This window comes from Raphanus sativus, chromosome 3, assembly GCF_000801105.2.
Source record: "Raphanus sativus cultivar WK10039 chromosome 3, ASM80110v3, whole genome shotgun sequence".
NCBI lineage: Eukaryota > Viridiplantae > Streptophyta > Magnoliopsida > Brassicales > Brassicaceae > Raphanus > Raphanus sativus.
This window is the reverse complement of record NC_079513.1, coordinates 20698157-20720542: the sequence shown is the minus strand read 5'-3', so window position 1 is coordinate 20720542 and position 22386 is coordinate 20698157. Positions and strand designations below refer to the sequence as shown.

Here is a 22386-nt window from a genome sequence, read left to right as displayed (position 1 = left end):
CTCCTATCATAAATCACCAGAGATCGTTTACTTTCCCTAAAGTTTTCAGAGGAACGAACTTCATAGAGTATTTTCCCGGGAAATTTATTGATTTTCTCGTGAAAAATGTTCTATCTCGTGAAAAATGTTCTATCTGCGATTACAATGTTTCCGCTGAATTAAGGAGATTTTTGCTACAGTTTCTAGTATACTCATTTTTTTTTTCATTTTCAGTCAAATTAAGCCGAAGAGAGATTTTTGTTTTTTTTTTTATATAAAAAAAAATGCAGAGAGTGAGCTTTGAAGTGTCAGGGTCAGGCTACAACTCCGAGGCAGAGAGCAGCGGTTACATGAGCGGTCCGATGAGCGGTCAACTCCCGCCGGTTTACAAAAAACCAGCGATCAAGAACTCCGGATTCTCGGGGGAGCAGAGCCAGAGAGCGCGTGGTGCTCCTCCATACGTGGACATCACGGTAGACGTTCACGACGACAGGGTGTCTGTAAACAGCCTCAGATCACCCGGATCGGAAGGTGGCGGATCCAGCAGCAGCGTCGAAGAGAGTCAAGAGCTCACGCTTCTGAAACGCAACCGTCTCGAGAAGAAAACGTCCGTGGTGAAGCGTCTAGCTTCTGTTTCTCACGAGCTCAAGCGCATTACGTCCGTCTCTAGTAGTAGCACCACGAGAAAGCCTGGCCGCGGCGCGGCTAAGTTGGACCGGACGAAGTCCGCCGCGGCTCAGGCTCTCAAGGGGCTTAAGTTTATCAGCAAAAACGACGGCGGAGCGGGATGGTCCGCCGTCGAGAAGCGGTTTAATCAGATCACGGCGACGACCGGGGGGCTGCTGCTACGAACAAAGTTCGGGGAGTGCATTGGGATGAACTCGAAGGAGTTTGCGTTGGAGCTGTTTGATGCGTTGGCTAGACGAAGGAACATAACAGGGGAAGTGATCGATGGTGATCAACTTAAAGAGTTTTGGGAACAGATCAATGATCAGAGCTTTGATTCTCGTCTTAAGACATTCTTCGACATGTACAGTTTTTCAGTTTCTTGTCTGTTAAGTTTCTCTTTCTCTGTTTGTGAATCTGATGGTAATGTAAAAAAAATGTAGGGTGGATAAAGATGCTGATGGTAGACTTACTGAAGATGAAGTTAGAGAGGTACGAAACTAATATTACATATTGTGGTTTCGGACCTGATTACGGAAAAAAAAATTGTTTTTTACTTGTAATGTTTAACTTTGTTCACAGATTATAAGTCTTAGTGCATCTGCAAACAATCTGAATACAATCCAAAAGAGAGCTGATGAATATGCAGCTCTTATCATGGAAGAGCTGGATCCAGACAATATAGGCTACATCATGGTAAGTAATGGAAACTCGAATTTTTCTCATGTTATTTGGGTTGAGGACTAAATCATTTTGTGTTGAATCTTTGAAACAGTTGGAGAGTCTTGAGACACTGCTTTTGCAAGCGGCGTCACAGTCTGTAATAACAAGTACTGGGGAGAGAAAGAACCTGAGCCAGATGATGAGTCAGAGGCTTAAGCCTACGTTTAACCGCAACCCGTTGAAGCGGTGGTACCGTGGACTCAGATTCTTCGTGATTGACAACTGGCAAAGATGTTGGGTGATAGTTTTATGGCTCATAGCTATGGCCGTACTCTTTGTATACAAATACATCCAGTACAGGCGTAGCCCTGTGTATCCAGTGATGGGTGATTGTGTGTGCATGGCCAAAGGTGCAGCGGAGACAGTTAAGTTGAACATGGCTTTGATTCTATTACCTGTTTGCAGAAACACCATCACATGGCTTAGGAATAAGACCAGGTTGGGTCGTGTTGTCCCATTTGATGACAATCTCAACTTCCACAAGGTAACACAACACAAAACGACATATCCCTATATAAATAACCCTTCTATTAATGTAATTTCTTGATGACAAATTAATGGTTAAAACATTAGGTTATAGCGGTGGGGATTTTAGTTGGAGTGACGTTGCACGCCGGTGCACATTTATCTTGCGATTTCCCGCGGCTACTAGACGCAACTCCAGAGCAGTATAGGCCTTTAAGACAGTTCTTTGGGGAGGAGCAACCACAGAGCTACTGGCATTTTGTAAACTCTGTGGAAGGTATAACCGGACTTGTAATGATTCTGCTAATGGCGATTGCTTTCACACTAGCCACTCCTTGGTTCAGAAGAGGGAAGCTTAATCTTCCAGGACCGTTAAAGCAACTAGCTAGCTTCAATGCCTTTTGGTACACTCATCATTTGTTCGTCATAGTTTATATTCTCCTTGTTGCTCATGGATACTACTTGTATCTCACCAAAGACTGGCACAACAAAACGGTAAATAAAATCAATTCCCCTAACAGATCACAGCATATATATATAGCTATTTTCTAATCATTTGGTCATGAGATTGGTGTAGACCTGGATGTATTTGGTGGCACCAGTGGTTCTATACGCGTGTGAAAGGTTGATACGAGCATTCAGATCGACCATCAAGGCGGTGACTATTAAGAAAGTGGCAGTTTATCCAGGAAACGTTTTGGCAATACATTTGTCAAGGCCTCAAAACTTCAAATACAAGAGCGGTCAATACATGTTTGTTAATTGTGCTGCTGTATCTCCATTTGAATGGTACAAAAGCAAACCAAAATTATATATTTCTCTGCATTGTGACATTATACATGTCTAATGAGAGTTTTAATCAAAATGTAGGCATCCATTTTCAATCACCTCTGCACCACAGGATGATTACCTTAGTGTTCACATTAGAGTTCTTGGAGATTGGACAAGGGCTCTCAAAGGAGTCTTCTCTGAGGTAATTTTATAAATGTCTTTAATTAACCAACTACTTTTTGACATTAAAGAGTTTTGATATGAATGGTTTGGTTTTGTGTGTTGTTTCAGGTGTGTAAGCCACCACCGGCAGGAGTTAGTGGTCTGCTTAGAGCCGACATGATGCATGGTGCAAATAATCCCGAGTAAGTGAAATTCCTAACCACTATATCTTGAAAAAATCGACAAATCTAATTCTACACGTAAATGACTTAGTCGTGCAAAGAAAAAAAAGAAAGATTTGGTTCTAGAAGGTTTTTGAGAGGATGAATCATGAAATCGTGATATCCACTTACAAAAAGCATTCTTATGTGTTAAGGGGTTTTAGGTATAAAGGGTGACAAATTCAAACAATGTTGTACCTAACTCATCATAATATAAGTGGTGGGAGACCACAACTTAAAACAAAACTATCAACGTAATTATCATTATCTTATTTATATGATGGAGACACATTATTTGATATATCATGCAAGCACGATGATTTTTTGCCTCTCCATGTGTTTTTGTGACCGCGTAAATCTTGGGTCCCTCCTCTTGCAATATCTTAAAACGGATTATTAAAGGTTGATAGGTCAAACTCTACTTTTTAATGTCAACATTCGATGGCGTTTTTATAAAATATCTTTGCATCATGTCAATCATACTGCCGAGTGGTTTTATTTACTATATCAAGTTTCTTACTTTGGAAACTAATTAAAAACAAAACAAATTGAAGAGATGCCGAGTTATAAATGGTATTCATGGTTTCCTATCTGTGTTTTTGAGGCACATCACATGTAGATATAACATAGATCCAGGTGTACGAATAAACTTGCATATATAATATACTTCTCCTTGGTTTTGGTTTGAAGTGTTCACATGCCAAATTAATATGTTTTAGTCGGATATTATTATTATAGTCATGTACTTTACTTAGTTTTGGTTTTAAGGTTTCACAAGCCAAATTAATTTGTTTGGACAAGCATGATTATTCTATTCTTTTAAGAATATTCCAAACTATAGTATTGTTTTGTTTTGTGCGATTTTGTTTTGGCGTTATTATAATGTTAACTATCTAGAAATTTCAAATGCCACCACCATTACTTATAGTTGTATACACTCGTATATAGCTAGCAGCCTAGCAGGACAAAAAATAGTCACAAGAGAAAGTGAACAGGACATTAACTAAAAATGTTATATAGGTAATTTAATATAGTACATACATTATTATCTTCAACTAACGTTCAATCATATATTAGATTTTAAAAGATGTGAGTGTATGGACAAATTTGAATTTATAACATAATATTTGATTACGACCAAATTGTTTTGTTTCTTTATAGTGAAACCTACGCGATACTATTTACGTTAGTGTTTGTTGAAAAATATAAGATTGGTTCATCATAGAAAATTGAGAGTTGTGACCCTGATAGCAATAATTCTTATTCTACAGCTTCCCGAAAGTCTTGATTGATGGTCCATACGGTGCACCAGCCCAAGACTACAAAAAGTACGAGGTGGTTCTACTGGTTGGTCTCGGAATCGGAGCCACACCAATGATCAGTATCGTCAAAGACATTGTCAACAACATCAGGGCCAAAGAACAAGCCCAACTCAGCCGAATGGAGCATGGAACAAGTGAACCACAACAACGAAACAAGAAAGAGAGTTTCAGGACACGTAGGGCTTACTTCTACTGGGTTACGCGTGAGCAAGGCTCTTTCGATTGGTTTAAGAACATAATGAACGAGGTCGCGGAAAGAGATACCAACCGTGTCATCGAGCTTCATAATTATTGTACAAGCGTCTACGAAGAAGGCGACGCCCGTTCTGCGCTTATACATATGCTTCAATCACTAAACCATGCAAAGAACGGGGTCGATATTGTCTCTGGAACAAGAGTTATGTCCCATTTTGCTAAACCTAATTGGAGAAATGTTTACAAACGCATAGCCATGGATCATCCTAACACTAAAGTTGGTAAGTTCACATCATCTTCTCACGGTTATTATAAAATCATCAGCTAAAAGAATACTAATTTGGTAGAGTATATGCAGAGATGATATAACATATGGAATGATATTAACAACATTGTGCAGGAGTATTCTACTGTGGAGCACCAGCATTGACAAAGGAGCTAAGGCATTTAGCTTTAGATTTCACCCACAAGACAAGCACTAGATTTTCCTTCCACAAAGAGAATTTCTAAAGGAGAACACAGAGCTAAAAAGGCATAAGCAACAAAAGCAAGAGAAAAAGATGCATTGAGTTATGTTTCTCGTAATTTTACTTCTTTTATACAATTTACTTAATTATATATGTATACATATATGTGCGCATGCACCGACATGAGTACTTGACTGTAGATTTCCTTTTATGCTTTTTGGTCGTATGTTTAAATTGTTCTCTTTGGAAAGTGTAACCTTATGTTGTCGACAAAAACGGTGCAAAACGAAGCAAAGGTTGTATAGTTTAAAGAAGAACAACTGCGATACAATGCAAGCACCATAACCGTGCTCACCATTGGAAAAAAATGGCAAGAGAATTAGGTCCACCATCAGGAAACAAAGTAAAGAACTTTATATGGGTTTTTTCTTAATAAAGCAACAAATAGCATAAAAATTTTACCAATTAATATTTTATTTTGAAAATTCAAAATATATGTAAAAGGTATTTTGTATTATCTTTTTATAGCAAAACAATTAGTAATATTTTTTTACAGAATATATGAAATAAGAGATTGAACCAAAATGCACAACTGAATCACTACATGCTAATTCTACTCCTCTAAACAAAAAACTTGGATCTATAAATAGAATCATTATGAAAATTTGAAAAACGAGAGGCCACACAAAACTCACGCAAAAAGTGGGGAGATTGACCTTTGATCCACAAAAAGGATGAGAAGAATCTGCCAGAGAGGGAGATGAGAAAAGTTTAATCCTCTGCATATTCAGATTGAATAAAAAAAAAGAAACTTCGAATCGTAAAACAGAGACAAAGATGGTCGGAAGCAAGGAGAAACGAGACAAGAGACTCCAACAAGTCTCTCTCCTTCGTACTATTCCGTACTCCGATCACCAGAGGTAAGAATGACTTTGTTGTTTTATCTTGTTTGTCGGTGAACCATTTTATGTTTTGATCTTTAATCAGAGGTTATGATTATATTATGTCATTTAGAAGATTCATTTGATATTTGTTATTTTTCTTGGAAATGCTGAAACAAATATTGTTGTTAGGTGGTGGACATCTGAAACTGTGGCGGTGGTAACGGGTGCAAATAGAGGCATAGGATTTGAGATGGTGAAACAATTGGCTGGACATGGCTTAACTGTGATATTAACATCTAGAGACGAGAATGTTGGCTTCGAAGCCGCTAAAGTGTTGCAAGAAGGTGGCTTCAACGTTGATTTCCACCGCCTTGATATCTTGGACCCGTCCTCAATTCAAGACTTCTGCCAATGGATTAAGGATAAATATGGGTTCATTGATGTTTTAGTAAGTTTAATTCCCCATTAATATATTTCCACTTGGCAATAAAAACACTTTATGATGTAAAGTTTTTGTTTTCTCCTTTTTTTGAAGATAAACAATGCAGGTGTAAACTACAATGTTGGAACACATAACTCCGTCGAGAACTCCCACATGGTGCTATCTACAAACTACAATGGGACAAAGAACATAATCAAAGCTATGCTTCCATTGATGAGACAAGCTTCTCCTGGTGCTCGTATTGTCAATGTCACCTCCAGGCTCGGTAGATTAAAAGGCCGCCACAGTGTACATAATATTTAACTTTTTCGTTTTCTAATTCTCCTAACGTAATGTTTTTTTTTTTGTAACACCTTCTAACTTAAAACAAATTATTATGATTTCTTTTTCTTGAATAGAAACTCGAGAACGAAGCCGTGAGAGCTAAGCTTATGGATGTGGACTCTCTGACAGAGGAAGCCGTTGACGAAACAGTAACAGAGTTTCTGAAGCAAGTGGAAGAAGGAACGTGGGAATCAGGAGGTTGGCCACATTCTTTCACAGACTACTCCGTCTCGAAAATGGCGGTGAACGCGTACACGAGAGTGCTAGCGAAAGAACTATCTGAGAGACCAGAAGGAGAGAAGATATATGCAAACTGCTTTTGTCCCGGTTGGGTGAAAACCGCGATGACCGGTTATGCTGGGAATATCTCAGCAGAGGATGGAGCTGACACTGGAGTCTGGCTTGCGTTGCTTCCTGATCAAGCTATTACTGGAAAGTTCTTTGCCGAGAGACGTGAGATCAGTTTCTAAATGAGAAAATGGATGGGACTTGCTTCTTGTGTTGTTCTTACTCGTTTTTTTCTTAAGAAAGAAAGCTATTTAAAGTTAGTTTTATATATGTTGACCAAAAAAAAAGTTAGTTTTATATATAGTTCAATTGTGGAAGATATAAGAGTTGATATGAATAAAAGTTTTACCCCTTAACATTGTTAGTTTTCTGCATTCTTTTCCCCTTTTTATGGTATCTTTTTCGTTTTGTATATGTTCATAGTGGTTTCTTGGGATAATAATTATTTTTACCATCATTTTCTTTGATTGATAATAAGTAATATTTAATTTCCTCTATGATCAAGACTTCATTTTGTAATTTTTATAAATCTTGGGATACGAATTATGTTTTGCTAATAAGAACTAACTAGATTTTGAAAGCGCGGGGTTATTTTCCTTTTTTTTTAACTTGACAAATATTTAGTAAATGTCATATTTTTGTATATTTTTTTTATTAAAGATTTAAGCTTTTTTATTTTTCTTTATCGTGTTTCATTTTAAAAGAGTGTAGGCCAGAGCATAATATTCGGACCCGAAGAACCAACCCGAAACCGACCCGAAAATCAGGATCCCGGTCAGACCCGGGGTAAATATTCGAATGAGTTCTAAATTGCTATATCCGAAGAATCGGTCTCGAATCCGACCCGAACCGAAAACCAAATGAGTACCCGAAGATATCTGAAATATATCTAAAAATATATGTTATAATTATATTTATAATTATTTTAATTTTTAAATTGATATTATAAGTTAACTATAGTTGTTATTTTCGATACTTTTGAGTATTTTTGGATAAAATATGATAGTTTGGATAAAAGTTTACCCTGTATATTTTTGGTTACTTTTGAATAATTTGGATACAAAAATTTGAACCAAATCAGATACTTTGGTTATTTTGAGTACAAATAACCGAACCCGTTAGGTACTTTGGTTATTTGGTTATTTTGCAGGTTCTTATGCATGAGAACCAAACCCACTCGGATCCGGAAAGACCCGACTCGAACCCGACCCGAAATTTTATAATACTCGAATGTGGTTTAATTTCAAAACCCGAATGGGGTTTAATTTCAAAACCCAAAAACTCGATATCCGAAAGAACCGATCCGTATCCGAATGGGTATCCGAACGTCCAGGTCTAATGAGTATTTATATTTAGAAAATTAAACTTTATTTTTAATGAATTAAGTTGGTATAACTCTGATATATTAATTTTATTATGTGGTTAATTTTTTAATAAAAAATTATATACTTTTAATAAAGATTTATACTTTTCAATGAAAAAATTCAAATTTTTTTATGAATGCTTAAATTATATTAAAAAGAAAAACATAATAATTAAGTTATTAATTTTTGTTCACTACACAAAATATTAATAATGGTTGAAAATAAATTATTTGAATTTGGAAAAAAAATAAGAATTGGATCTGATTTCTTAATCGGTCCAAATGGTCTAAGAGAGATGATGTGGACAGTGGGCTGGATCAAAAAAATGACCCAATAAAAATATGTTATTAATATTACTTAATTACCTTTAATGAAATAAGCAATGTTAGTTAAAGAAAGGATAGATTTAGGTAAAGCGCACAATAGGATCCTGCTTTAATAGTATAGATATGATATAAAACCATGCTGATTAATTTTCATATCAATCCTTGTATCTTAATGCATAATCAAATTACAAAAACATGAATATTAGTATCATCATTTTTTTTTGTTTAAACTTGGAGATATCTCAAATTCATGAATAGGTCTAATAAAAACCGATTTTATTTTTTAATCACATTTTAAAATTAATTTTATGTTTTAAAAATCGATTTTGTTAACTTAAAATTTTTAAAATATATCAATTTTTATTTGGGGATTTTTCATATGTTCTTATATTTTAATCACTTTAATTATTTATTATTTATAATATTTAATAATTGTTTGGTTTACTGTAATTACGAATTTACAATTGAAATTAAGGATATTATTGCCATTTTAAAATATTTAGCCTAATAGAACATAAATAAAATGAGATTAGTCTAATAAAACATAGTTTTTTTTTTTTCTAATAAAACATAGCTATCTTTTTTTTTGGTGTAAAAAACAATTTTCCCTTTAAATAAGATAGATTTGGAATATGTATGTTGTCGTGAAAAAGTCAATTTATTAGAGCTTTTCGAATAGAAAATGTGATTTCCTGGTTATCATATTTTTAGGGTACAATAATATTGGGCCTAACCGAACATTTTTCAAGCCCATACGAGGACATATAGTCAAATCTAGGGTTTTTATATAAATAATGTTAGCTAGGGCTTTCATGAGCTATTCATAGCAACTAACAATGGCAGACGAAAATCCTCCTCACGTTCCCGGTGTCCCTGCTCTGGCTCCCGGTGTCCCTCCTCTTGCTCCCGGTGTCCCTCCTCAGTTTGGTCCCTTTCTCACCGCCGACCTTCCTAACTTCGACTGGCAAGGTATTTTTGATTCTTTCTTTATTTTTGTTGTCTATCTTCTAAATAAATCGTTCCATTTGTTTACTGTATAATTTTCTTATATAATTTTTTTTTTCGTCCAGGTGATCAGATCCGTCTGACTTATGAGGACGTCGTCAGCAAATCGTACGTCTATTAGATTAAATAATATTGTATAGTCCGGTTTATACTAAACCGAGTCTATTAGCTTTGGTTATGATCGAGTGTGATCAAACCATCCTTCTTCTTTATCGTTTATAAGGTAGTTTGTAACTTCCTTTTTCAGTCAACTCAATAACAAACTTTCTTTTCTATTATGGTATCAGAGCGCTGAGCTCAAAACTCAGTTCTCGATCTTCGTTTTTTTCGCTTCTTTGACCTAGATTCGTCGGATTCTTCTCCGATTGATCCTTTTCTTAAGCTCTAGATTTGATTATTCCGTCAAATCGAGCTCTATCATCATCATCATGGTTACGCTTCGCCAATCTACGCGTCGGAGCGTTCGTGTTGCTAACTCCGCGACGAAGGTGACAAATCAGACTCGGCGAGCTGATCGACGACCTATTCCGGCGCCGGCTTCTCCCGATCCAGTCATCCAGCTACCAAATCCTACTTCATCTGTTCCGATGAACATTCCAAATCTTCTTCCAATGAATTCCTTCAACTTCGATGGGATTCAATACTCTCCTTACTTCCTTGCGAATGGTGATAATCCAGGAGCATCCATCATTTCAGAGACATTAGACGGTACGAACTATAACACCTGGATCCTTGCTCTCACGATTGCTCTTGACGCGAAGAACAAGTTATCGTTCGTTGATGGTTCGTTACCAAGGCCACCAGAGAATCATCCTCACTATAGGATCTGGTCTCGATGTAACTCTATGGTAAAATCCTGGATTCTGAACTCCGTTACAAAGCAAATCTATGGAAGTATTCTCAGATTCAATGATGCTTCTGAGATTTGGAAGGATCTATCTACTCGCTTTCGAATCACAAATTTGCCGAGATCGTATCATCTAACACAGCAGATCTGGTCTCTTCATCAAGGTTCTATGGATCTATCCACGTATTATACAAAATTGAAAACACTTTGGGATGAACTTGATGGAGCAGACTGCGTGAAGATTTGTCAAAATTGTGATTGCTGCAAAGCGACTTATACGAAGAATGAACATGCCAAGATCATCAAACTATTGGCTGGCTTAAATGATTCGTACTCTAATGTTCGTAGTCAGATTATCATGAAGAAGAACGTACCTGATCTTGCTGAAGTGTACAACCTGCTTGATCAGGATCATAGCCAGAGAAGTATTAATCCAGTCTCAAATGCTTCGACCTTTCAAGTTGCAGCTGATACTTCTTCTGCCTCGATCAATGCTGCTCATTCTACGCCACCAGTACGATCCAATAGACCTCTCTGTTCGCATTGCGGTTACTCAGGACATACGATGGACAAATGTTACAAGATTCATGGCTTTCCACCAGGGTTTAAATCCAAACGTTTACTGGCTGCTGAGAAACAAAATGCTCCAGTGAAACCGGTTGTGGCTAACTTGACTCTTGCTGATAATGCTAATGAATCAGTTGTTGCAGGCATGATGAATACACTATCTAAAGATCAGATACAAGGCGTTATCGAGTACTTTACTGCTCAACTTCAACTTTCAAGTGATTCTAAGGCAAATGTGGCTTCTACTTCTGGAGGTTCCATCACCACTTTACCGGGTATGACTCTTTCTACTAACACTCTGTTCTTTGTGGGAGTCTTAAGAGCTACTGGTAACGTGTTGACTTCAACCTCTTGGATCATTGATAGTGGAGCAACACATCATGTTTGTCATGATAAAACGAAGTTTCTCAGTCTTTCTGAAACACTTAATCAATCTGTAAGCTTACCAACAGGATTGGGTGTGAAGATTGTTGGCTCTGGGAAAGTTCAAATAAATGAGAGCTTAATTCTGAATAATGTTCTATATATCCCGGACTTCAGATTAAACCTCATCAGTGTTAGTCAAATGACAAAAGATTTGGGCTATAGAGTTGCTTTTGACAGTGAATCTTGTATGATCCAGGATCTTACCAGGGGGTTGATGATTGGTCAGGGTGAAGCGATCACAAACCTCTACATACTGGATGAAGCTTCTATTGGCGAGCTCTCTACAAGACCTTCAAATTTCTGTGCTAATGTTGTTCTTGATTCAGCCTTATGGCATAATAGATTGGGGCATCCTGCCATACAAAAGATTGACTCTATTTCTGATGTATTAGGGATTCCTCAACGCAATAAAACAACATTTCACTGCTCTATTTGCCCGCTTGCCAAACAGAAACATCTTTCTTTTCCCTCACAAAATAATATGAGTGTCAGTTCATTTGATTTGCTGCATATTGACACTTGGGGACCGTTTTCAGTCGCTTCTACTGAAGGGTATAGGTACTTCTTGACCATCGTAGATGATCATACGAGAGTCACTTGGATTTACCTGATGCGTACCAAAGATGAAGTTTTGACTCTGTTTCCAGATTTCTTGAAAATGGTAGAAACTCAGTACAAGACAAAAGTCAAGGGTGTCCGCTCTGATAATGCACCGGAGCTTCGTTTCACTGAGCTTTACAAAGCTAAAGGAATCAAAGCTTTTCACTCGTGCCCAGAGACTCCCGAGCAAAACTCCGTGGTTGAACGGAAGCATCAACATATATTGAACGTGGCTCGTTCTTTGATGTTTCAAGCTAAGGTTCCTCTTGAGTACTGGTCAGATTGTGTTCTCACTGCAGTATTCTTGATAAATCGGCTTCCTTCGCCACTGCTTAAGGATAAATCTCCATATCAGATGCTAACTTCAAAACGACCAGAATACACAGGCATCCGCACCTTTGGTTGTCTCTGCTATGTGTCCACTTCTTCAAAGAGTCGCCACAAATTTCAACCAAGAGCTAGAGCATGTGTGTTTCTGGGCTATCCATCTGGCTATAAAGGGTATAAGGTAATGGATTTGGATACTAATGAAATTTCTATTTCACGAAATGTAGTATTTCATGAAGAAATTTTTCCTTTTCATCAACCTGAAGTCTTACCTGATATATTTGGAGCTTCTGTTAACCCTGGTATGGAATCTCCTGAGCCGGCTGTTCATCCTTCTTCTACAGATGAAACCTCTGTTGATAAGGAAGTTTCAGCTCCAGCTCATTCTGCTCATGATCATAAACGAGCTTCTAAACCTCCAGCTTATCTGCAGGATTACTTCTGTAATATGACTGAGACGACAATACCTTATCCTCTTGCAGCTCACATTTCTTATGAGAAGCTATCAACAACGTACAAGAACTATATTTGTTCAGTCATGCATCACCCTGAACCTTCTTCTTTTGTGCAAGCTAAGAAGTTTGATGAATGGGTTGCTGCCATGAATGATGAACTTATAGCTTTGGAAAGTAATGATACATGGGAGATAGTTTCTTTACCTGATGGAAAGCATGCCATTGGTTGTCGATGGGTCTACAAAGTTAAACTCAATGCAGATGGCACTTTGGAGAGGTATAAAGCGCGTTTAGTAGCCAAGGGCTATACACAACAGGAGGGGATTGATTTTGTAGATACATTTTCTCCAGTGGCGAAAATGACTACAGTCAAGACTCTACTCTCTGTTGCTGCTGTAAAAGAATGGAGTTTGACACAACTAGATATTTCTAATGCCTTTCTCAACGGTGATCTCTCTGAGGAAATTTATATGTCTTTGCCTCCGGGTTATACTCCTAAAAAGGGCACTGTTCTTCCTCCTAATCCGGTTTGCAGACTTAACAAATCTATATATGGTCTTCGTCAAGCATCAAGACAGTGGTTCCTAAAGTTTAGCTCCACTCTCTTGGCTCTTGGTTTTAGACCATCTCATTCCGATCATACATTGTTTATCAGTCACAAAGATGGAAAATATGTTGCTGTTCTTGTGTACGTTGATGACATTGTTATCGCAAGCAATGATGATGCTAGCGTCACTCAACTTAAAGCTGATCTTCAGAAGTCTTTTAAGTTGCGTGATCTTGGACCTTTGAGATATTTCTTGGGTCTTGAAATAGCTAGATCCAAAGAAGGTATCTCTATTTGTCAACACAAATATGCTCTGGCTCTGCTTGAAGAAACAGGTCTTCTCGCTTGTAAACCTTCTTCCATTCCGATGGATCCAAGTATCAAGCTTGTTCAAGATAGTCCTGAACCTGTTCTTCCTGATCCGACTGTGTATCGACGTTTAGTTGGCAAGATGATGTATTTGACTATAACGAGACCCGACATCACTTTTGCGGTTAATCGGTTATGTCAATTTGCATCTGCTCCGAAACAATCTCATTTGCAAGCAGCCTACAAGGTTCTTCATTATCTCAAAGGCACGCTTGGCAAAGGGATTTTCTATTCTGTGCATTCTGATCTGCTTTTGAAATGCTTCACGGATGCAGACTGGTCTTCTTGTGCTGATACACGTCGTTCTACATCCGGATTTTGTATGTTTCTTGGTCCTTCCCTCATCTCTTGGAAGTCAAGAAAACAAGATACCGTTTCTCATTCCTCTGCAGAGTCTGAGTACCGTGCTATGGAGTTTGCTGTTCGTGAAGTAGCTTGGCTGGTTAAGCTTCTTCAAGAATTTCTTTCTCCTCAAGACAAGCCTGTTGCGTTCTTTTGTGATTCTACAGCGGCCATACACATTGCCAATAATGCTGTGTTTCACGAACGCACCAAACACTTGGAAAATGATTGCCACATTGTACGAGAGAAGATCATCAAAGGGCTTATCAAGACACTTCATGTTCGCACGGATAATCAACTTGCGGATATATTCACTAAGCCTCTGTATCCTGCTCTGTTTCTTACTCATGTTGGCAAGATGTCATTGTCCAATATATACATGCCATCTTGAGGAGGGGTATTAGATTAAATAATATTGTATAGTCCGGTTTATACTAAACCGAGTCTATTAGCTTTGGTTATGATCGAGTGTGATCAAACCATCCTTCTTCTTTATCGTTTATAAGGTAGTTTGTAACTTCCTTTTTCAGTCAACTCAATAACAAACTTTCTTTTCTATTAACGTCTTTCCCATAAAGTTCGCAGTAACCAGTGGAGGAGTGTCTTACTCGCATCGCGAGTCTCCCGCTGTATCTCGCGTTCTCACCGCTGCTCAGTCGTATGTCGAATTCCCTCACGGTGGGTTGCTGCTCATTAATCCTGGTCGTCTGTTTGCCCATAAGGTTTTGAAAGTTAATCGTGTAGCCATTATGGAGATTCCTAGTGGCGGATATGTTAAGTTCTTCGGCTATGGTAATTATTAATATTTAAGATCTTCGAGTTATATATTTTTTTAATTGTACTGATTCTCTTAAAATATTTATGCCTTCTTAAAATATTTATGTCTTGTAGAGACGGATGAAGACCAAATCGAAGACGAAAACGAAAACGAAAACGAAAACGAAGACGAAGTCGAAGACGCAGTCGCACCTCAGTTTGGTCCTTTTCCCACCAACGACCTTGCTGCGTTTGACTTCAATGGTATCTGATTTTTTTTTCTTTGTTGTCTATTTCCTAAATAAATCGTTCCATTTGTTATATATACTAATTTTTTTTTGTTCAGGTGATCAGATCCGTTGTGTGTCTGGCGACGAGTCGTACGTGTTTCCCATAAAGTTCGCAGTAACCAGTGGAGCATTTTCTTACACGGTTCCCGATCTTCCCGGTAACCAACATTTTACCACTGATGAGCAGCGTCTCAGCTTCCCTTACGGTGGGATAGTGCGCATTCGTAATGGTAATTTGTTTGCACATGAGCCTATGGAATTTGAAGATGAAAATGATGGCTTTATTTCCGTTCCTGCTGGCGGATACGCTCAGTGCTTCAACAATGGTATAATGTTTTAATATTTTACATATTGAAGTTATAGATTTTTAGTTGTGCTGTTTAAAAAAAAATATTTATACCTTGTAGTGGTTTCCGGTGATGGTGGTGGTGGAGGTGGTGGTGGTGATGAAGTTGAAGTGGAAATCGATGATGATGCTGCAGCCCCAGCCGCAGTCGCAGTCGCAAACGAAGTCGAGTACGAAGTCGAGCACGAAGTCCAGTAAAGCTTTTAATTATCTCTATTATTATGTAAAGGAGTTATCGTTTATGGTTAAATGTTTTTCTTTAATAATTTGAATGTTTGTGTTGGAAACTTTATGATAAGTAAGATAGATATTATGGTTATGAATTCATATCTGCTGATTGAATGCATTATTCTTAAGATATCATGTCGACCTGCTCTTAGTGATTTCAGTATTAATCATGTAAAAATACCCTAGAATTCAGCCCGTACATAAATTGTCTTGCGGTAAAAAGTTTAATAAAATTATGGAGGTGATCTGTTTGTGCTTCCAGATTATAATGTGGATCCTGAAAACAAAGATTATGGAGCATGATTACACTCAAGCTACCACGAACAGGATAGGACCTAACCAATAGGGTAGCAAGAATAGTTATATTTGATGCTAAATGAATCTTGTGCCAGAAGGCATGAGTAACTCGCAATTTTTGTTATACAGTAAGGAAGAGTCTGTCCTTCATGATACGTACAAAAATTTATACTCATACAGTTCAGAATACAACAAGTACAGACCACATACATGAATCTATTGGAGTAAATGAGCAGTTCTCCTTGATATAAAATTGTCCATCGGAGCCAAAATATCTACATTTTCAAAGAAATAACTTAGTGAATGGAAGTTCTGCAGTAGCAGAGTAAACTATGCAGAAAACAGATACGAGAGAAGCCATACTTGGGAGGTAATCAATTGCCCAATCGCCCAACACTTCCACGATTAATGGCCAGAGACCCCATATGCCCAAGGATATGTTAGGTGAATAAAAGGTCATGTATGATGCAATCTCCAAAACTTCTTCAAATACATCTGCCAGAGCAAATAGGATGAGAATTTAAATGCTTTAGTTTCTATACTAAAATAGTTTGAAAAGGAAATGAATGATCTTGAGATCTGATGCTGCTACACGACAAAAGGCCATACTGTTACTGAAGGAATGAATCAAAATTTCTAACAATTCAATCCAAACGTCAATCATCTAGACGCAACATAACTTAGATATGCTTGTAGTCCACAAACTAAGGACTAGAGGTAAATGAGAAAAAAGTCTACAAGTATTTTTATACATCAGTTTACCTTGGCCATCACTGGTCAACATTTTCTGCAGTATTGGAAGTATCGTTGGTTTTATTTCAACAAACAGCTGAGGGAGGCTGCTAACAGATTCAAGGATTGTACTTATGGCACGCAAACAACCAACTGCAGCTAAAGCTCCCAAATCATCACTGGCTTCACCTCCAAAATGCAGCCGCCTGAGAAAAAGTGGTGGCGGAAATAAATGTAACTCAAAATTCAAATAAAAAGGGAGAAAGCTCATTTCTTACCAGCTTTTGGCATAATCCAAAAGCATAAAGAGCCATCTCCTCGCCGAACTTATCGACAATGGTCTCTAACGTAAAAACAAGGTCTTCGTTCTCTACCTCATTCATGAGTTTGAAAAATTCTGATAGGAGCAAGATTACCATTAAGTTAAAGGCATTAGTTTACTCCGATGATACAGACAATCTAGTTGGTAAGGGTTACCTACCATCAAGTAAATGAGGGAGGATTGGACGTATCTCATTCAAATCTGCAAGTTTGACCAGAGTTTCAATCAGCCACATATACACACATTCAAGAAGACAACGCAAACGGGTAAACAAATGCAAACAGAATCACACGTATAAATGCATAGGAGAGAATCACATACCCTCGCACGCCTCGGCAAATGAACGTAATGCAAAAACTGAATCAACACGGACAGGGAGATCAGGATTGCGCATTCCCGAGACCACACTGTGAAATGCTTTACGAAAGTTGTTCTGATCTGAGAAGTTGATATGGCATATTGCCCAGCTACCCATGCGGCCTACATCCAAAAGAAACAATCGTTAACAGATCAAGGCTCCCAAAGTATATACTATCTAATACTAGAGATGAAATAGAGAGGCCATCCTAAAGTATCCACTTTGTAGAAGTCGCCCAAGTATCGTTATCATTTATCCTTTCTTTTTATTTCTTCTCTCGTTCAACAATTCTTTGAAGAAATAAATTGAGAAGTATAACAGAACCCCTACTATGGCAACCATGAATTGCTGAGGCATCCATGACAAAGTTTAAGAAGCCAAAACAGTGAATACCTTCGCTTTAAGATGTCCAGCTGGACTATTGAATTCAGGAAAAATATGTTGCACTAACATATGCTCCAGCTCAGATTTATAGGGATCCGTTTGCTTCGGTTTATCACAAAGTGCTCCAACAGCAAGCATCGCGCCATCTTTTCGATGATAAGGCTTATGTTCAGCAGGAGCTTCGTTATAACTATAAAGAGTGGGAAACCAAGTTCACAACAGGAAGAAAGAAGAAGAAGACCGAAGCAGAAGAGCTCAAATGGAATACCTCCTGAAGATCCCTACAACAAACTGAACAAATTTCGGAAGGTTCTCTTTCCCACGTTTTTGGACCAATTCATTTACAAAATCCATAGACGCTGTTTGTGGACTGTACAAGTCTTCAATAATATCTGCAATGCAGCACAGCAGATATCATTCAACATAATATCTCTAAAACTTTTCAGGAAATCACACTGTTTTTAATACTTACTGTAACCTTTCCTCACATATTCATGTGAGTCTTCCTCCCAAAGTTTTTGATCGGAGTCACTAAAGCACATTAGAGGGAAAACAATCTCAAAAAGCAGAACATCCAGCCCAGGCAGCAGCAAATTATACATGTTTTTCATCAAAATGCTGCAGATACAATGAATTAGTGTCGAAGGATAAAGAGCTCCCTACAACAAGGAATACCACAAGCCAAAAATACAGTTGTACAGTTTTTATTTATTTTATGCTGCAGGGAAAAATACATTTGAACACATGATAATGTCGAATAATGTGAAATTACTAATAAAGCAAACAAGTAATCATCTAAAAATTTTAAAATCAGTAAGTTTAAACACGTCGAACAAAACCCAAATGTATAGTGCCAGGGAAATGAGAATTTATGTCAGCCAGGTGGGCATACTGAATGCATACAAGTATGCCACTGAAACTAACTGTAACACAAACCTGTTGCTTAAGCACTTAAGGAGAAGATTGATAACTCTATCAGGAAGATAGCCTCCAACACGAATTGTGTTCAGAAGATTTAGGTAGCCTTCCAGAATTCTGCCTGCATAACTCTTTTGAAACATCTGGGCAAAAGGTTTGCATTCGGGAGTTTGAAGTTTTGGGTCACCAAACCTGTCACAACGAATGTTCACAAAATTTCAGTGGACCTTCCAAGAGTTTACTTTTTAACATATAGGCTTCAGAGACTTACCGACTGAAGAGCCTGTTTAAAATCTGCACTGTCCACTTCTTGACCTTCCACCAGCCCCAAGATTTTCTAAGTTCCGGATCCATAGACTGGCCTTCAACTGGAACAGGAGGACGCTCCGAAACACTCGAGAACAGAACCATCCATGCATTGAATAAGTTTATATCATATAATTGCTTAGGGATATCCAGCTGCCACAGAAAATAATACAAAATGAATCATGTGGTATATGTACAATAACTTTAGGAAAAAACAATATGACCAGCGACTTACATATATGGATGACTAAAATATTTTGCATATCAGCTTCATGAGCTCTGCCATCTCTAGTGATGGATTTTCTATCTGGATACGCCCATTGAAAATATTCAAAAGTAGAGGAAACGTCTCCACCACAATGCGGGTAACAGGTGTTCTCTCTTCGCCTGACTTGAACCTAAAAACAAAATTTTGAAACAATGAGAATATCATCTTAGATTCACTGCTTGTTTACATGCAATACACACCTAGCGTTCCTATAGCTGGAACTCATCTAAACTTCATAAGACATTACGAATAATGTATGAAAGAGCCATTGTACAGCATTGTATTGTATTCTAAACATTTTAACACTTGACACTCCTTTTCCAATACAATTGTCTCTTCCCTTAACTTTTCTACTTACGAGGGGCTACCACCTAAAGATTTTACTCTTTGTGCCACACTGAAATATCAAATTTGCGCTACTGCCACTGCAGACGATCATACCAAATTTTTTACTAACAAATCTTCTAATCATACACACGGGAATGAGAATACGGAATGCAAAGTGACGTAACTTACTCATATTTTCTGGAGAGTATCCGCAACACAAACAAAGCTCCATAAATTTGTTGATTCCACAAAGACACATATACAGATGCACGATACATATATGAATCTGCTGTAGAAACAAAAAGTGAGGACTATCAGCTAGACAAGTTAGCCATCTTTTCACAAAACCACACAGACGTGAGGCATACAAATTACCAGAAACTTCAAATAAACGAGCCAATAAAAAATAAGCCAACTGACTCTAGAGTGATAAGTCCCAGAACAAAGTTAACTGAGTAAGGCTGGAACTTGAGTGACATAGACGAGTATGTTATCCCTCACCAATTCTTTGTCGCTTTGCAATATCCTCTTCTGCTGCCGCTGCTGCTCTCCTGCACCCGAATCTCCAGGTGGCCAGTTCTTAGCAATGAAGTTCTTGAATTGAATACAAGCGATTTGACGCACTGCCATATCACAGTTCCCATCAACAGCTATCTGCAACAGCCTCACCAAATGCTGTGGCGTGTTGTGCAACTGAGACACAGAGAACACACACAGCCAGAATCAAATCTGACATCAGGAAACTGACGAACTTACTCAAAAATTGAACTTAGACTAATTTAGAAATAGTAAGTCCCAACTGAAACATCATTGATATGCCACATAACACTGTAGAGAACTTACTCAATCTGTATCAAGAACTAGCATCCGTGTATATTATACAGCTTAAGAGAATTCAAGAGAGACCTGATTGAGTTGCTGCTCAGTAGCTTTGCCTTCATCTGGATTGGGGCTGAGAGCGGCGGCTCGGAGGATCAAAGCGAGACTAGGCGGATCCATCCTCCTGGGAGTTTGGGAATCGAAACACTAAGAAAGAAAAGAGGAGGAAGTGGTGGATTCGATTTTTGAAATTTTTTTCCGTTGAAATAACTAGTAGGAGAGCTCGTAGGAAGAGGTTCAATAGGGTTTTAAAAGCAACGACAATGGCAGAGAAGGAAGTAAGAAGATGATAAGTTTAGTTGGTGGCGAGAGTAGTGGACAAATAGAGCTGGAGAAATCATTATAGAGTATTTAAATCGGTTGACCAAAAAAAAAAAAGAGTATTTAAATCGAATCCCACTATTTTTTTTATTTGGCCCGGGTTTGTCTTATAAATCAAGCAGGGTTCGTCTACAAAGCCGGCGGTTTAACTCAAACCGGATCCGTTGATAGAGACGGTTTAATTCGTCCTTGAATTTCATGGACTTGGCACGTGCTGCACGGAGCTTGCCCCACTCACATTTACCTAACACCAAGCATTTGAAATGAACAATGTTTGAGATTTTTTTTCTTTTTTTTACGGCAAACGGCTATTCTATTACTCAAACTTGAAGTAGTCTGAGTAACCAGACCGGAATAGAACAACCAATAAAATATAACTTCCTATGGAAAGATCTAGCTGTCTTAGCTAAAAAATCTGAAATTTGATTACGCGCTCTAGGAACATAAGAAATCTTGAAATCTGGGAAGCATATGAGCAGTGTCTCTATCCTCTCAAGTTCCGTAGCAAAACTTGGCCATGCATGAGGTTCCTTGATCATAGCAATCAAATCCTTACAGTATGTTCCAAAGTTCCGGCATGTTGAATGCTGAAGCATACTCTCCATCGCCCATCGCAGTGCTTCCACTTCTGAATGCAGAGCTGATTCTCTTCTAGGAAAGTTCTGTGATCCCATGAGTTGTGTTTTTTCCCCACTGTCCAACCAAACCCATCCAGATCCACTAAATTGAGCCTGAGGTGTCCAAGATCCATCCAGTAAACAAATATTGCCCAAGCTTATGACTTGAGGTTCCTCTACATTACTCACTTGTACCACTGGTGGTATCGTTACATTAGCATTAAACCAAGCTTGGCACTCACTCTCAGCATATCGAACTAGTTCCATAGGATCTCTGTCTATGCCCCTAAAGAGTTTATCATTGCGTGCCTTCCAGATGTACCAAATTAGCCAGGGATAAGGATCCCTGTCTTGATCTGGCTCAAGTAAACTATTCTTTTCCCAGAAGAGGTAGTTCATATTCGTGTATATACTTGATGCTGGAAAAATAGCAGGACTCGTTGGAGTTGATGAGTGTAGCCAAACTTGTAGAGCAGGGGGGCATTCGAAAATAGCATGTGTTACTGATTCCTCTGGCTCTCCACATCTTGGGCAGTAATTATCACATCTCATATTTCGCCTTACTAGATTTCTCGTTACTGCCACTTGACCAGTTATCAATTGCCATATAAGATGACAAATTTTCTTTGGTGCATTTATCTTTCAAGCAAAGGCTTGGAGCTTTGTAATACTTGGCTCTAACAGTTGCTTTTCGTTTGCATCCTTCAAAAGATTTTGAGCAACCCAATATCCAGACTTGACCGTATATTACCCATTTCTTGTGAAGTTCCAGCAAAAAGTGTCAGGCCTATGAGTAGTGCTTATGGCTAAACTCCTTATGAGGGGTATATCAGCAGGGCTGACATATTGTCCCAGTAGATCAACATCCCATTCCTTCAACTCCTGACCAATAAGATCACTTACTCTCATATTTGGATTCATAACTGGCGATATAGATATAACTGGCCTAGCAG

The 22386-nt window shown here is 38.1% G+C and overlaps 4 protein-coding genes across 4 annotated transcripts; 3 read left to right on the top strand and 1 right to left on the bottom strand.

The window, feature by feature from the left end:
- On the top strand, window positions 1-5275 carry LOC108847989 (respiratory burst oxidase homolog protein C). The gene is made up of 10 exons (XM_018621383.2): window positions 1-1009; window positions 1089-1137; window positions 1228-1341; window positions 1421-1852; window positions 1942-2328; window positions 2411-2622; window positions 2704-2806; window positions 2896-2969; window positions 4259-4785; window positions 4905-5275. Exons 1-10 carry the CDS (start codon window positions 264-266, stop codon window positions 5012-5014), a joined length of 2754 nt encoding a protein of 917 aa, XP_018476885.2. The 5' UTR covers window positions 1-263; the 3' UTR covers window positions 5015-5275.
- Window positions 5276-5595: 320 nt separating this feature from the next.
- On the top strand, window positions 5596-7261 carry LOC108847990 ((+)-neomenthol dehydrogenase). The gene is made up of 4 exons (XM_018621384.2): window positions 5596-5891; window positions 6045-6303; window positions 6391-6585; window positions 6696-7261. Exons 1-4 carry the CDS (start codon window positions 5809-5811, stop codon window positions 7089-7091), a joined length of 933 nt encoding a protein of 310 aa, XP_018476886.2. The 5' UTR covers window positions 5596-5808; the 3' UTR covers window positions 7092-7261.
- Window positions 7262-9409: 2148 nt separating this feature from the next.
- Window positions 9410-15803, top strand: LOC130509209 (uncharacterized). The gene is made up of 6 exons (XM_057004946.1): window positions 9410-9568; window positions 9670-9720; window positions 14652-14876; window positions 14976-15104; window positions 15187-15456; window positions 15538-15803. Exons 1-6 carry the CDS (start codon window positions 9436-9438, stop codon window positions 15672-15674), a joined length of 945 nt encoding a protein of 314 aa, XP_056860926.1. The 5' UTR covers window positions 9410-9435; the 3' UTR covers window positions 15675-15803.
- A 244-nt stretch (window positions 15804-16047) lies between these two features.
- LOC108837745 (importin beta-like SAD2) lies at window positions 16048-20826 on the bottom strand. The gene is given in 17 exon segments (XM_057004947.1): window positions 16048-16276; window positions 16365-16496; window positions 16764-16921; window positions 16923-16939; window positions 17012-17130; window positions 17215-17256; window positions 17377-17511; window positions 17514-17535; window positions 17807-17987; window positions 18066-18189; window positions 18270-18415; window positions 18734-18907; window positions 18987-19174; window positions 19257-19419; window positions 19806-19905; window positions 20033-20309; window positions 20523-20826. Coding segments are annotated over 17 exon segments (2130 nt in total). The 5' UTR covers window positions 20616-20826; the 3' UTR covers window positions 16048-16217.
- Between the last annotated feature and the right edge of the window lie 1560 nt (window positions 20827-22386).